Here is a 15,583-nt window from a genome sequence, read left to right on the forward strand (position 1 = left end):
GATCGAGGGGCCTCTAGCGCCTGGCTGGAGATGGCTGAGGCAAGTCGGGCTACTCTCCCACGGACCCCTTTCCCTTCCCTCTCCCCCCTTTCCCCTTGATCCCCCCCCCCCATGTCCATGTCAAGCGATCGCCAATCCCAGGGCAGGAGGAGGGCGCAGGCGGAGAGGCGGTGATGGAGACCGGGGGGGGGGGTGCTCGGAGTCAGCGCTGCGTGATCGCTCGAAGCCCCTCCCGCCTGCTGGAAAAGCCATAAAAAACCTCGCCGAGGCGCGCAGCCCCACACTGGAGAGCGGAGCCACTTCGCGAAGGAAGCGACGCCCAAGCCACACTCCGGAGGAGCAGCACTGCCAGAGAACCTCAGCCACACACACGGTGAGTCCTCGTCTCCCCTCCCCACGCGTCATCTCACATCCCCATCTCTCTTGATCTCCGTTTGTCCTGCTCCTCCTAAGTTTCCCAGGACGCTTCTCCTCTCCATCTGCTAAAAGCCCCCTCTTTAGGGTTTCAACTCGACTGTCTTTCGCTTTCCAATCTCATCGGTGCTTAAATCTGCGGAGATTTTTTTTCCCATTTCGGGGTTTCCCCTCTTTTCTCCACGCGTCAAAGATTTGACGTGTTTCCAAGGCTTCTTGCAACTTTTTCTCCGCGCGCTCCTCCTTCGCGTTAGAGTTTGCTCCGGGAGAAGGCTGCCAGCCTGCACCCACTTCCTCGGGAGTAAGCCCCACTGGGATCAACGGGACTCACTTTTGAGTAGATCGGTGGATAGGGTTGTCCCACAGAATTCAAGTCCTTAATGGCGCCAGTCGGTTTGAAAGTTCTCCGTCGCCATTCCTGGATTTTAAACAAATTCCCTTTGTGAAAATAACTTTTTCCTTCCCACGTTTGCCTGCTTTTCAGGGATTGGAGTTCCCTTCCTATGGACACTGGCTGTTTGAGCCGTTTCACTGGGAAAGGTGATGATGAACCACTAGGAGGAACACGAATGGTTGATCTGGGGCATAATAACATTTGGAACCCATCAATTGTTGTCTATTGTCTTCTAGCTCAGTGGCAGAGCAAAACACCTGCTTTTTCAACAATGCTGAGCCAGAGGAACCAATAGTTCTTCCCCACACTGCTTATTACAAACATAAACTCGCTTCTCCAAAGGAAAAAAACTTGCCAGTTCAGTGGGGTTTGTTCCTTTTTCTAAAGGAACCTTGGGGAAAGATTGTTGGGATTTCCATGATTGATTGATTGATTGATTTTTAAGAGAGAATTTAAGAGAGACTATAAAATAAACTAAAACCAGAATGTTGACTTGGAGCAAGGATGTGAAAGCTGTTAAGCTTCCTAGATTTTTTCTTTACTCAGCAGAAATGAAAGAACGACTTACGAACTCTGTAAAATCCTTTGAAGCTTTAATTAACAAACAAACGTACAACCAAAAGGAATGTCGTCTAATATTGATTCTAAATATGGGAAATACAGGGCTGGATTTAGTTTGCCTTGCTCCGACCTGCTCCCAGAATCCATTTTCAACACCACCACGATGCAGTCTTGGAGCATGTCCTGAGTCATTAATTTTATTTAGCTATTTAAAAGATGTCTATGCCCCCTTCATTTTTTTCCCCAGTGAGGGGCACAGTGCGGTCGGTTCAAACCATAAAACCTACAAACCACACTTATCCTTCCCCATTAAGAAACTACAACCAATTGGCACACTAGGTGGTCATTTAGCTTGTTCTCCAAGCAGACCTAACTCCCAGCAAGTCTTGCTTTAGAATAAATTTAGCCAAGGACCTACAATATCCAATACATCAGAGTAGTTTTGCTAGTTGATGGGTTCTTCCGAATACAACAAGGGACTGGGGACCACCCCTTTCACTGTCTTTTTGCCCCTGCCCCCAAAACAATGGTTAGCGAGAAATATTTAATGTGATGCTTTCTGCCTTGCCTTGCCTCACCCTTCCACCCGGCATCCTTCCCTTGTATCCTACAGATGCAAGGGATGATGCGGTTGTGGCTGTCTGCGATGACGCTTGCCCTGTGCCTGCTGATCTGCCTGGGGACTCTGGCAGAAGCATATCCATCCAAACCGGACAGCCCTGGCGAGGATGCTCCTGCAGAAGACATGGCCAGATACTACTCGGCACTGAGGCATTACATCAACCTCATCACACGACAGAGGTAGGTGCCAAAAGGGGGCATCGCCACCGTCACTCTGGGCGGCAAGAGCGACGTCATGGTTAAGGACACCTACCACGTATCACAGATCCATTATACGACTGCCGGATGCGACACAATGTTAGTTCTTCATCATGAGTTTCGTCAGGGGTGGCTAACCTGTACCCAGCCTCAAATGTTTTTGCATCCTCGCTCCCATCAGCTCCCATCAGCATTGTCAGTGGTCAGGGATGATGGGAGTCGTCATCCAACGTGATAAGGAGGACCATAGGTTAGCCATCCCTGATTTATAGCCTGCCCAATTCCAGAATGTGCAATGCACGTAGGAAAATCTACATATTTGAAGGGCTCCCAGCCTCATTCTAGTGCAGGCACCCCCAAACTTGACCTTCCAGATGTTTTGGGACTACAACTTCCATCATCCCTAGCTAACAGGACCAGTGGTCAGGAACGATGGGAATTGTAGTCCCAAAACAGCTAGAGGGCTGAGTTTGGGGATGCCTGTTCTAGTGGCACACCCACTCATCCTGCATGGAAATATAAAAATGAAAAATGCAGCCTATTGCTTATTTTTTACCTTGAATTGCTATTAGGTCCTACTTTGTTGTGTAGAAAGGCAGTATTATTATTATTATTATTATTATTATTACCATTGCACATTTGTCACTACTGCAGCACTATGGCAGGGCAAGCTGCACCTGGTGAACATCTTCCCTTCTACTCAACAATTAAATAAATGCATAGGATCCTAGAACCTATAGCAATCTCAGGGGTGTTTGCATACTTGCTATTTGCTCATCCCTTTCCTTCTGGGAATCCAGATGTGGTTCATTCCTAACTGTTGTATTCATGCATTTTTTCTATTATCACCCTAATCCTTCCTCGGTCCTAATAGTGATCATCTGTTGCAATTTAAGCAGACAGCTGTTCCTCATAGTTGCAATGCAATAGTTCAGGTGCAAAGCAATGCTATTATTTCTCTCTCAGTGGATGTGCAGTTGGTGCTGATGATGATAACTGGGTAATCTCACCCCTCAAGGGGCAGCTGATGTTTCATTTTCACTTCATTTCACATTTAATTTGTATACTGCCTTTCTATGTTGCTATACTCAAGGCAGTTTACAAAAAACAAATGATCACACACTTTATGATAATTTGTTCCAGTACAAAAAAATGTTGTAATAAAAACACAATAAGCAACTTATATCAAATAAAGTAATATTCAATAATCCATCAGAATATAAAAGTAGCCAATAAAAATAACTCTCAAAATACCAGCAAATAATAATGACACAGAAATCCACTCTTAACCATTACATTACATAATTACTAAACAATAATCAATAAAAATAACTGCGCCACAGTGCACAAAACCCCCCACAATACATACAAAACCATGTAAATATGTAAATGGATCAAATTGAGAAACAAAGACACGCACTTTAAGAAATTATTTTTAACCTGGAGCTTCCCAGATGTTGTTGGACTACAACTCCCATCACCCCTGATCATTGGCCAAGCTGGAGAGGGCAGATGGGTGTTGAATTCGCACATCTGGAGAGTACCATATTGGCTACCCCTGGTGTTCACCATGGGAAGCAAAGCCTCTTCCAAACCACTGTCATCTTCTAAAACTCCCCCTTCATTCCAGCTTAATGGAGGTATCTATAAATGTAAGGACTAGAAGCCTGAGACTTGTTGCAGAAAGTGCAGCACAGGATATTTGTTCCATACGTTCATAATTTGAATAAACAATTATAGGCGTGGACGGTTTAATGTTTCATGTTGAAAAAATGTCATTTAGCGACCTCTCTGGGAAGCTGGTCACAAGAGCATGCATTATAGAAATGCTTCATTCATTCTCCAATGACACTTATTCCCCGCCTGTGTTCCTATAGTAGAGGAGCCTTATGTTGCCTTAGATCCAGCAAGTTCAGAAACTTGATCCATTCAGTCAAACAGTTCAAACCTTTTTGTTTAAGCAAACGGTAGATTTTTTTTTAATAAAAAAGGTTTTGTTTTGTTTTTTTAAAAAACAACAATTTTGGATTATATATCCCTTTTTCTGATGCACTTATTGGACTATTTTGGATAAATTTTGTATTATATTTTATAGTAATTAATGGTTTCATTGTTCTCCACTTTTAAAGCATTTTTTGTTAAAAAGTGGATTTTTTAAAAATGGAAGGAGAAGAAATTAAATATCTTAAGTTACGGGCCTTTAGAATGTATGTATGATAAAGATTAGGCTGGAATATCCTTTTAGGAAAAGGGGAAAAAAGATTGCATCCTGGTCGATGGGAGAGAGATATTCTTCTATCGCATCAATTCCAGTGTTCAAATAAAAACTAAAATTCCGAGGAATAATCTCTCCATTTGGATGCCCACAATAACTTAATTCAAATGGTCATTAGATGTTGTCCCATTTAGTCCCAGAAAGTGATTACAACACAGTCCAGGTTTGGTTCATGTCCTAATTGAGTTATTATTCAAATCAGAGGAGATAGTTTTAATTAGGTTGCCACTGGTTCTGTGCTCTCACAGTTGGGGGGGATTGAATTAGAAGGCAGAATGATCATTTCATCTTGTTAAAGATGCCTTAGCAAACTGGTAACTTAGTGTCTGTGCAATAAAATATGCCCCCCCCAAACCCCCCCCCGATGAAGAGCCCACTGGAAAGGCCTTTCATCAAAAGGAGTTTAATGGCATGTGCTCACAAGAATAAGTCTACCGTGTGAGCCAATGGATTTTAGATATAACAAGCACAATTTTCAGTAATCGTTGCAATTTTTTCAGGTATATTTACTATTGCCTGTATTCACTTGTCCTTTTATTTTTATCACATCTCTCCATGTGTTCATACAAAGAGCAAGTCAGGATTGTTCTTTTGGACAATCCAGCCTTGTGTGAAATTCCAGCCCTTTGTAGGGCTTGGTACTTGAAGAGCTCCCCTCCAAAAGAGGAACAGATTGTGGTACTGTAAGAAAATTGCATATATGTCACACACTGGAATTGGGTGAGAGAGAAATTCGGTTCATATTTTAATGCAAATCTACCTGATTCACATTTCCGAAAGCAACACGTGAATTGAAATGTAGCTATCCTTTGAAATGTGATTTTTTTAAAAAGGGTTTTGCAATGCCAAAACACGTACCTGAAAATGAGTGTATTAGGTGAGAGTGTGCATAAACACGCATAAACACGAAAAAAAAGCTTACAAAATTGCATTATATTAGGGAAAACTGCATACAAAAATGTGTATATTAGGAGAAAGGCACATCGAATGTGTTGACGAAAATATTTGCCAGACTGATGCAGAAATGTGGTGGACAGAACATAATAGTGGAAAAATTAGGAACACAGAGAAACTGAAATTGACCGATTTGTCCATCTCTGGTCAGAAGAGCCAGCTCCCCGTCACTGTGTGTGTTGTGAAAAAAATGAGAAATGAAGGAAGAGAAAAGGAGCTAACTGTATTTTTTTATTAACTTGAAAAAGGAATACTGCACAGCACTTTAATACTAGATAAGGAACCATTCCTTAATAAGGAACAAATAGCAAAGCATTTAGAAGCGATGGAATAAGAGCTGTTCAACAGTGGAACTGACTCCCTTGGGACTCTCCTTCCTTGGAGATTTCTAAGCAGAGGTTGGATGGTCATTTGTCATGGATGCTTTAGTTGAGATTCCTGCATTGGAGGGGTTGAACCAGATGACCCTTAGGGTCCCTTCCAATGTTACAATTTTATGATTCAGATTAATTGATTCCACATCAAAGTGCCAGGCATAAGAAGAGGACGAAGTGGGAAAATGTGTTTCCACCAGTATATTTTGTCTATTAGACCACTTCTACAGAAGACTTGGGGGGGGGGGGAATGCCCTTAGCTTACCGTTCACAATTTTTGCCGTATATAAATATTAATCCTGGATAGAAAACAGGCCGTTTTTTTCAAGTGAAATGTACATTACAACCAGTGTAAGTTGTACATTTCCATTAAGGAACAATTGAAACAAAACCTGATTTAAGCCTTGCATGTGAAAAGGTTTTAAGAGAGGATGGAATGTACCACTTTTCAACAAAGAACACCCATAAGGCAAACAAGAAACAAATGGGAATACCAAACCTCTGTCTGTTTCAAGCCCTCATCTCCTTTTGTAGAAGAAGACACAAGCTGGAGGAGAAAGATCCATGCCTTGCTACGCAAAACAGGATCTCAGCCCTGTGTCCCTCTGTTCCTTTGATAGGATCCAAGTGAACAGGCTACAAGGTTTGGGGCTTTGTAGAAAAAAGGAGAGCAAAGGTGGATGTGACTGATGTTTGCCAAATTGTGCATAGCGTAGGGAAAGCAGAATGGGAGACATTTTTCTTCCTCTCACATAATGAACATAATGAACAGCCCAGATCACTCAACGAAGCTGAATGCTGAAAGACTGAGGGCATAGTTGAGCTATGGAATTCATTGCCACAAGATGCAGTGATGGCTGCCAACTTTGATGGCTTAAAAAAAAGGCACTTGGAAAACTTCAGGAGGTGGGGGGCGGGATCAGGCTCTCAATGGTGACTAACCATGATGGCTATATACCGCCTTCAGTGTTGAAGGTGGTATCGTGATGACAGGATCCTGAGTGGGAGAGTGCCACTCTGCTCAAGCCCTGCTTATGGGCTTCCCATGGGTGTTTGGTTAGTAGATGCGAAAGCAGATTGCTGGACTTGATGGGCCTCTGGTCTGATTCATCTCTCATCTGAGTGTTTCCCACAGTGGGAGATGATTCAACAGAGAGAGGGGAGAAGCTGGCTTTCCAACCATCCTCTGTGCCTTGTTTGGTTTCTAAGAATCACCTATACAGGCTTAGGGCTGTAGTGTTTGAGGAACAGCCAGACCAGCAACATACAGAAATTGTCAGGAGTTCAGCCTACACTTGAGTAGGACCCTGGCAGAGATACATGCCTGACTGGCATGTTCTCTCCCTCCTGGTCTTTCGTTCGGGAGCTTCAAAAGCTTTCTTCAGCCCAAACATCACGGCGACCGATGCCTACCGACACTGGCACACTTAGGGATCCGCAGAGTTTGCGCATCATGCGTGACAGACCTCAGCAACTCAGCATTTTGGCTAATCTATTTTATTTACATATAAACACGGAGCACTGCAACATGGCTCCCTCTTTCTCTAGCATCAGACAGCAAAGAGAAAAAGAACAAAGGACAATAGTCCCACTTCACTGAACAAAGTAACACAAACATCCTGTCTCCGTCACTTCCCACTCTATGGAATCAAAACATATACCGTCATGTGAAAGACAACAATCCCATGACTGCAGCCATGGAGCAGGAATTCTAACAGAAATAACCCATTTAATTCCCATAATGCAGGGCCTTCTGGTGTGTACATTGTGAACGTACCCTCTGAGGGATTTCTATGTGCCAAATATCTTACACCATGAGAAAGATCTCAAAAGCGTTTCTTACGACAGAACATTCAAACACCCCTTACCAGCAACAAGAAGAGAGTGTGTGTGTTGGGTCCCCCCCCCAAAAAATCCCACACTGGTAGATTTTTGCAGCTCAAAAGCTTTGCTTTCAGCCCAGCCCACAGCTTCTTCCTTCTCCCCATGTGACATGGCTCAGCAGCACTCTAGCAGTTCATGAAACTCCAGCAGTGCCTGTCAGTGATGTTAGATTTGTGATGTTGGCTGCGTTCACACCACACATTCAAGGCCTATTTAAAGCACATGTTTTCTGCAACATAATGTATATTTGTGTGTTGCGACATGCATTTTTGTGCTCCCTCCCTCCTGATAAATGCACAATCTTGTGCCTGTCTTTGGGCTGGAGAACTGCACCATAACATTCAGAGGAGAGAACATAAGAAGACCCTGCTGGAGTAGGCCAATGGCCCATCTAGCCCCACATCCTTTTCACACAGTGGCCAACCAAATGCCTGTGAGAAGCCCCCAGGCAAGACCCAGCCATAGGAGTACTCTCCACTTCTGTGGTTTCCAGCAACTGGAATTTAGAAGCTTTGCTGTCTCAGACAGTGGAGGCAGAGTGTGAACTGGAAAGCACAGCTGCGTCACATTCAGTTGGCCTGTTGGTTCAGGAACTGTGAATTGCATAGTGAAGCGAACCAAATTTCGCCCCGATCCCTGGCAATTGTTCCACAAATAACATGACCATCTGAATCCACCTCTAGCAAAAGCATCTTGCCACCATTGGTTCTTCTTGGAAAACTGAACTAGAGATCAAAACAGTCTTTGGCTGCCATCCTAAGCAGCTACATACCTCGGAGGAGTAAACACCATGGAATTCAATAGGACTTCCTTTCGAGTCAACAGACATAGGGTCAGTTAGGGTTATTCACTCATGATATGATGTAAAAACAAACAAACCACAGGCAAAGGTAGGTTTCCAGTTTTTTCTTTTAAAAATAGTTCCATAAGACTCCTTGTTGAACCAGGCAGAGGGCCTTCTCAGTAGTGGCGCCCACCCTGTGGAAGGCCCTCCCTTCAGATGTCAAGGAAATAAACAACTATCTGACTTTTAGAAGACATCTGAAGCCCTGTTTAGGGAAGCTTTTAATGTTTGATGTTGTTGCTTTTTTATTATTGTTATTGGTGTTCTGTTGGGAGCCGCCCACAGTGGCTGGGGAAACCCAGCCAGATGGGCGGGGTATAAATAATACATTATTATTATTATTATTATTATTATTATTATTATTCTAAAAATTATCTCATGGTGAGGGGGGAATTCTAGAGAACACATCTGTTCTGGGACTGCAAGATGCAACCTAACAAATGAACCAAGTCTCATGGTATTAGAGCTGTTTTTCTCCTTTTAAATTGGGGTCCTGGTTTATGGCATTCAAGCAAGAGTGGGTGGCAATTTTGCTTGAATTCCATTATATTTACTGCAGCTGAATCTCCTCTTTATTGTGAAAGACATCATCCAGAAGTACTATTAATTGACATCAACGAGGGTTTTGGCTTATAATGGGCAGCAGGATCAGAGTCTTAATTTGGTAAACTAATATAAAAAGCCCAGGCATTTTCCTTAAGGATATTAACTCATTCTATCGCTGAAGCTCTGGCCATGTCTCAATTCACTGGAGAAAGGAAGCAGAAGCAAGCCTCAGATCATTTGGGGCTAGAGAACATTTGAGTTTAGCATTATGCTTCATTAAATTATTGTATGGGTGGTTGATTAAAGCAGCTGGTTCTCTTCAGATTCTTCACTTCAGAAATGCTTTGTCTGTATGGCATAAAGAAATCTCATTGGCCAAATGCAAAAGGGAATGCCTTTGTTATAGTGAAGCTAGTATGTACAATTGCAATGGGGAAAATGAGTTTTTTAAAAATAATAATACTGAAAATAGGTTATTGGAAGCGCAGGAAGAAGACTTATTATACTGAGTCAGACCACTGGTCCCTGTGGTTCAGTATTATCTGCTACCCAGACTGACAGTGGCTCTCCACGGTTTCAGATATAAGCTTCCCATTGGCTGCAGGAGCTTTCTGCGCTCAAGCAGAAACCGTGTTGGATGTTCGGCTTCCGGAAAATGTTCACAAACAGGAACACTTACTTCCGGGTTTGTGGTGTTTGGGAGCTGATTTGTTTGGCAACTATGCCATTCAGGAACGAAGGTACCACCGTAGGTCTTTTTGAGCCCTACCTAGCAAAGTTGGGGATTGGATCTAGGACGTTTTTCAAGCAGTGCATGTGCCCTATCACTGAGCTATGGGTCTTCCTGTGGCATTAACATGGTCGTGTCCATCAATGGTCAAATGAGACAAGCAGGGGATATTTATCACCATCTTGTTCTGTTTTCGAGCTTCCCAGGATTTTCTGACTGGGATATTTTTTTTAAATCCTCTGGAGACAGTTTGTTGGGCTTAGTTAGACTTTGTTCTACAGTACCATGGGAATTCTAATACAGTGGTACCTCCGGTTGCAGATGGGATCTGTTCTGGAGGTCCCAAGGTTTCCACAACCTGAGGACCGCTTCTGCGCATGCACGCACGGCAAAACCTGGTGAAATAATTTCGGGTTTGCCGCTTTCACATCCTGAAGTTTACGTAACCGAAGGTACCACTGTACATGTTTAATAAATTGTACTTCTGCCCTCTCAGGTATGCCACACTATACCCCCCCTCCAAAGTCTAGAGGGTTTTAAAATTATGTCTTTCAGCCTCTGCTCCCTCTCTGGAAAATAGGAACTTTGGTTTCTGTAAGGCTGAATGATGTATGGCATACATATTACTTTTAGTAACACACTCAAAACCTAACCTGGCTCCCTCCCTCCCAGGCTTGTTGTGAGGAAGATGGAATTATGTGATCAGCCTGGGCTCCTTGAGGGAAGGATGGGTTTGGGTTTTTTTTAACGCAACAAATAAAACAGGGCAAATATATTCTAATAGAAGTGAGCAATAGCTCAGTTGGTTAGAGCATGGTGCTGATAATGCCAAAGTTGCAGGTTTGATACAATACGATAATCTTTATTGTCACTGTCCCATACAGAACAACAAAATTGAAAAAATCTACACCAGTCATTCAAAAACCAACAAGCCTGCTATCCCAGCTATCCCAGCCTGGTTAACCCCCTAAAAACTCTGATACCCCATAATTAAATACAATATACTCCCACAGAGACTACCTTACACTGCGTTTAAAACCAAAATCGTGTTTGGATAAAAACTGTTTCTCAGGCAGCTAGTCCTAGTCTTTATAGCCCTGTACCTTCTTCCAGAAGGCAGAAGCTGAAAGAGATCATTTCCAGGGTGCATACCATCCTATTCTCATATGGGACAGCTGCATATTCCTTCACTGCAGGGGGTTGGACTAGATGATCCTCAGGGTCCCTTCCAACTCTACAGTTCTATAATTTTGAAGCAGCTGCTTCACGCAGCCACTGCTGGAAAGTGGAGAACAGCTGCAAGATGGTGGAGGAGCTGGGAGAGTCATGTGCAGGGCCAGCCCAAGACACTTTGGCACCGGGGAGAACCACAGAATGCCACTCCCTTCCCCTGCCAGTTTAGTAAGAGGGAGGCGATGGCGTTGAAGAAAGTTTGCTTTATCTGAGAAAAGTACAAAGCCAGCCTTCTGAATGCAACTCCCAACACTGTGTAGCCCTCCCAACACTCTTCGCAGTCTGTATTCCTCACACAATGAAGCACACAAAAGTCAAGGTGTAGGGTTTTGTGCCCTCTGGAAATTTCAAGCAGTTACATTTTTTAGCATTCTGATTGTTATGTACCAAGGTTCATTGTGAATTTTATCTGCGTGAGTTAGATGCTTTCAGTTTTTTCCTCTGTCTGTGTCACGTCTTTGAACAAAGTGTCCCTTGTTGAATAAGGTATTGTCTTTTTTTTTTTTTTAATCCCTCTCTTTTACCCATCACTCCCGCACTAAAAAATAAATAAATTCAGCTCTATAGGGGATTAGACCAAGAAAATTGATAAGTGGTTTTAGTCAATGATTTTTTTCTAGAAATATAAATGCTGGTACTTACCATGAAGTTGTTACAGTAAGTGCTACACTTTTAACCAGTGCTTTTCATCTCAAAAAAAAAAAAAAAAGGTGCCAGTACTGCGTACCCTTGAATACACCCTGAAAAAAAGCACTGTTTTTTAGTAATGCATGACTTCTCTTCTGCACAGTACCCAATGCATTGTTAGCAAGCTAAAATAGCTGCCCCACCAGCCAGTGTAATTCAAAGAAGCAAAACTCAAATTAGTTGACTTGCACTAACTCTTTAGCCATGCTCACCACACCAGGATAACAACAAAACTGAAAGTGCAGATTATTGGAACCAACTTGATAACAGCTTGTGACTTGTGGGGAAGGGTGGAGAAGAAAGCACAAGAGTTCAATGCTACGGCCAGGAGGCTATTGCTGTGGCTTCACCCCACCAGATGATCCTCTTCTGGTCTAGCAACATCTGGGTGGGCATCTGCTCTGCGGTCTCAGTCAGGGGTCTTTCACATTGGTTGCTACCTGATCCTTTTGGTGGGGATGCCAGGGAGATGCCTACAAGCAGCAGATGTGCTTCTACCACAGAACTATGGCCTTATGTGTGTTCACGCTGCATTATATGGGAAATTTGCGGAAAGTGCTGTGTGGTTGAAGCACCAGATAACACATTTGACTGGTTTAATCCTTGTCATGTTTTTACATTGAAATGTTTCAACTTAATCTGTTTTTAAGATACTTCTTTTTAAAAAACAAAACTGATTTAACAGGTATGGGAAGCGATCCAGCCCAGAGACACTGCTCTCCGACCTCTTGTTGAGAGAAAGCACAGAAAATATTCCTAGATCTAGGTATGTATAAAAGTCTTTTTGTGATCATTATTATCACTGAGTTGCTTAAGCCCTTGCTCTAAACTACCAACCCTTCTTTTTGTAAAATTTTTTTTTAAAAAAATTGAACAAATAAGAGGTTAATTTTTACTTTGCACATTCTAGAACCGTATCCAGTTCTGGACCCCTGCTTTAAAGCTAAAGGGCGGGCGGGGGGGGGGGGGAGGGAGTTACTATAGAATTTGTTGAAGTTTACATTCAAAACATTTTACATGCCAAAAAGTTTACATAAATCTTCATCAATGTGAGACCAAATAGGAGGATCATGATGAATTACCCCACCCACAACATTGCATGCTTCTCCCCCAACAACCATGAATGCCTGTAGGGAATCGGGACTTTGCATGCATAGTTGTTTGCACAAGGGTTCTCCAAGATCTAGAAGCACAGGGTTCCAGATCTCTGGGAAGCCTTCATGCATACAACATATACATGCGATGGTCTCCACCCTATGTATGACCATGCTGTACACACAGTTGTTGAGGAAGGAACATACATTGTCCGAAGGGGGTCTACTCAACATGACCTCACTCCTTGCTCCTATGTCAGGCATAGGCAAACTCAGCCCTCCAGATGCTTTGGAACTACAACTCCCATCATCCCTAGCTAACAGGACCAGTGGTCATGGGTGATGGGAACTGTAGTCTCAAAACTTCTGGAGGGCCGAGTTTGCCTATGCCTGTCCTATGTTGACAAACATTGAACCAAATAATGCCAGAATAGAGCTATAGATACGAGAGATTCTGCAATTGTGGTACAAACGTAGGGAGTGTTACACGAAGAACTGGGCTTTAATGAATTGCAAATATCTTCTGTCTCACCCCCCTCTCTGAATATAATTTCATCCAAGCCATCATGCATCTACCTTATTCAAACAGGATGATGTTCTGCCAAAGCTAAGCCAGTGGGTTCAATGGCTGAGAGCTAAGCAAGTGCTCAAGAATTCTGTGAAAAACGCATGTTTAAAATTGGTTGAATTTGATTAACTTAAGTCCATTGGTTTCAATGGGTCTACACTAAGGAAGACTTAGTCAGATACCAGCCAGTAGTGAGACTCACTTCAGAGCAAGGAACAATCCGTTATAATATAATTCAACAGTTTTTACTCCATCTCCTGCAGCTTGCACATAATCAAACTTTAAAGGCAAAACTAGAATACTACACACACACACACACACACGGAATCCAATTTTCAACACATTGTTAACAAAATAATGTGATTATCTGCAACACAGACAGAGAGAAATAAGTCTAGTCACCAATTAATATGGTGAGCAATGCTATGTTCTATTGGTCTTTTGAATTCAAATACATTTGTTGTTTTTTGTTATTTGTGTTGCTGACTTCTATTTTTATTACTTTTTTCCTTTTGTTGTTGGAAAGCCACTTTGGATGGGAATTGCCCTGAGAAGTGGCCTATGAATATTTTAAAGTAAATTAAAGATAAAAAAGTAAGTTCCCAGGTGCTTTTCAACCTTGTGGTCTTCTTCAATAAAGCAATGATTTTACTGGATTGGTTGCATTACAGTGGGATTAAATTCAGACGCCTAAATCAGAGTGGAGGACTCTCCTTTCCAGGAAGAAGGCACATGATATATATGGGCAGGCAATGTGTCTTCCATGCCTTCCTAGGAAATTAACACCAGAGCCTTCAGACACTCGGCTCATCCTGTGTTGAACAGCATCCTCCTCTGTGAAAGTTCTTCTTGGGCTCCTCATCCATCTGTCCCTGCATCCAACAAAGCCATTGTGTGAGCAAAACATCTCCCCCTCACACCACAGAACTTCTTCTCCCTCTGTGTGCTACTGGACCCCATGTGCTCTGGGTATTCATTATTCGGTGTACAAATCTCACTTGTAAACCTCCTTGTCTATGAATTGGGTTGCACGTGGTGCATATGTCTTTGAGTGAACTTATAGTAGTCCTGAAAAACAGTTTAAATATTTCTATTCTCTCACTGACCACCAGGATATGTTTTTCTCTGTGCTACAGGTACGAAGATCCTTCCATGTGGTGATGGGAATGAACCATCTTCAGTATTTTTCCTAGTTTTCACTTCATGTCCCATTGCTAAGAAGACCAGCTGGGAGTATCACACCCGCCAAATGCATGCAGCCATCGTACTGAATTCTGTAGTGTTCTCCCTTCCTTCTCCTTGTACATACATTTGTTTAAATAAATTACTTGTGCACTCCAAATGGTAACATTTTAAATGTGTGTGTCAAAAAAAGGCCCATTATAATGGGCAAGGGTTTCTTTTTTTAAAAAGCTATTAAAACTGAGTTACAACCTCTTAACTGTCTCAAGTAGCATGAACAACAATCAGAGTACCAACTTCAGTACAGTAGTTGTAAAAAGTGACATTTGTTTGACAATTTTTCTGGCCTTGGGACTCACTTTTAATATTTATTTTATAGAACATTATTTGTTCCATTACAATTATTGCCCATGATGCAACTGAGATAAAAAAATAAAAATAAAAAAATGTGGAAAGTGCATATTTTATTAATCAGTGTACAGAATATTATTTATTGCTTTGACAAATCTCTTTATATTGATAGCATTTTTAGAGGACAGAAACTTTCCCTGAGCCAGTGAATTAGACTATCAAAACCAATTTGAAAAAGTGCTCTAAACCTATTGCTGCTTTGTTTTGAAAAAAAGAACCCTTATTTTTTATTTAAGATAACAGAAGGATGAGTTTAGGAAAGATTTGTGTTGCTCAAAGCATTGGACATTTAGTGCAGGTCTCCACAACTAAGTGGAACTAAATATAGGCCACCAGCCCTGAAGTATGGCCTGCCAGGATCCTGGTAACCCCTCCTTCTTCCTTCCTTCCTTCCTTCCTTCCTGCCTGCCTGCCTGCCTGCAACCCTGGTGGCACTACCATTCATGGCTGATGGGCTTCCATATGACCTTATGGCTCTCAAGACTCTCATTCCCAGCAGGCAAGCAAGTGCTCTCTGGAGCTGATGGGAGGTGTAGTTCAAAATATTTGGAGGGCACCAGATTGAGGGAGGCTTCTATATTTATACATACAACCACCAGGATTGGAGGCCATG

At 42.4% G+C, this 15,583-nt stretch overlaps 1 protein-coding gene across 1 annotated transcript; it reads left to right on the top strand.

The window, feature by feature from the left end:
* The first annotated feature begins 251 nt into the window (after positions 1-251).
* On the top strand, positions 252-14,814 carry NPY (neuropeptide Y). Its single transcript, XM_080975321.1, has 4 exons — positions 252-373; positions 1,983-2,170; positions 12,401-12,481; positions 14,514-14,814. Exons 2-4 carry the CDS (start codon positions 1,983-1,985, stop codon positions 14,536-14,538), a joined length of 294 nt encoding a protein of 97 aa, XP_080831447.1. The 5' UTR covers positions 252-373; the 3' UTR covers positions 14,539-14,814.
* The last annotated feature ends 769 nt before the right edge of the window (positions 14,815-15,583 follow it).

This window comes from Podarcis pityusensis (assembly GCF_964106645.2).
Source record: "Podarcis pityusensis genome assembly, chromosome: 12".
Lineage (NCBI taxonomy): Eukaryota > Metazoa > Chordata > Lepidosauria > Squamata > Lacertidae > Podarcis > Podarcis pityusensis.

Excerpts from the sequence above, each read along its gene's own strand:
- NPY (XM_080975321.1), top strand. The coding sequence starts at position 1,983 with ATGCAAGGGATGATGCGGTTGTGGCTGTCTGCGATGACGCTTGCCCTG. Across the intron at positions 2,171-12,400 it reads AACCTCATCACACGACAGAG|GTATGGGAAGCGATCCAGCC; the intron begins GTAGGTGCCAAA and ends CTGATTTAACAG. Across the intron at positions 12,482-14,513 it reads GAAAATATTCCTAGATCTAG|GTACGAAGATCCTTCCATGT; the intron begins GTATGTATAAAA and ends TCTGTGCTACAG.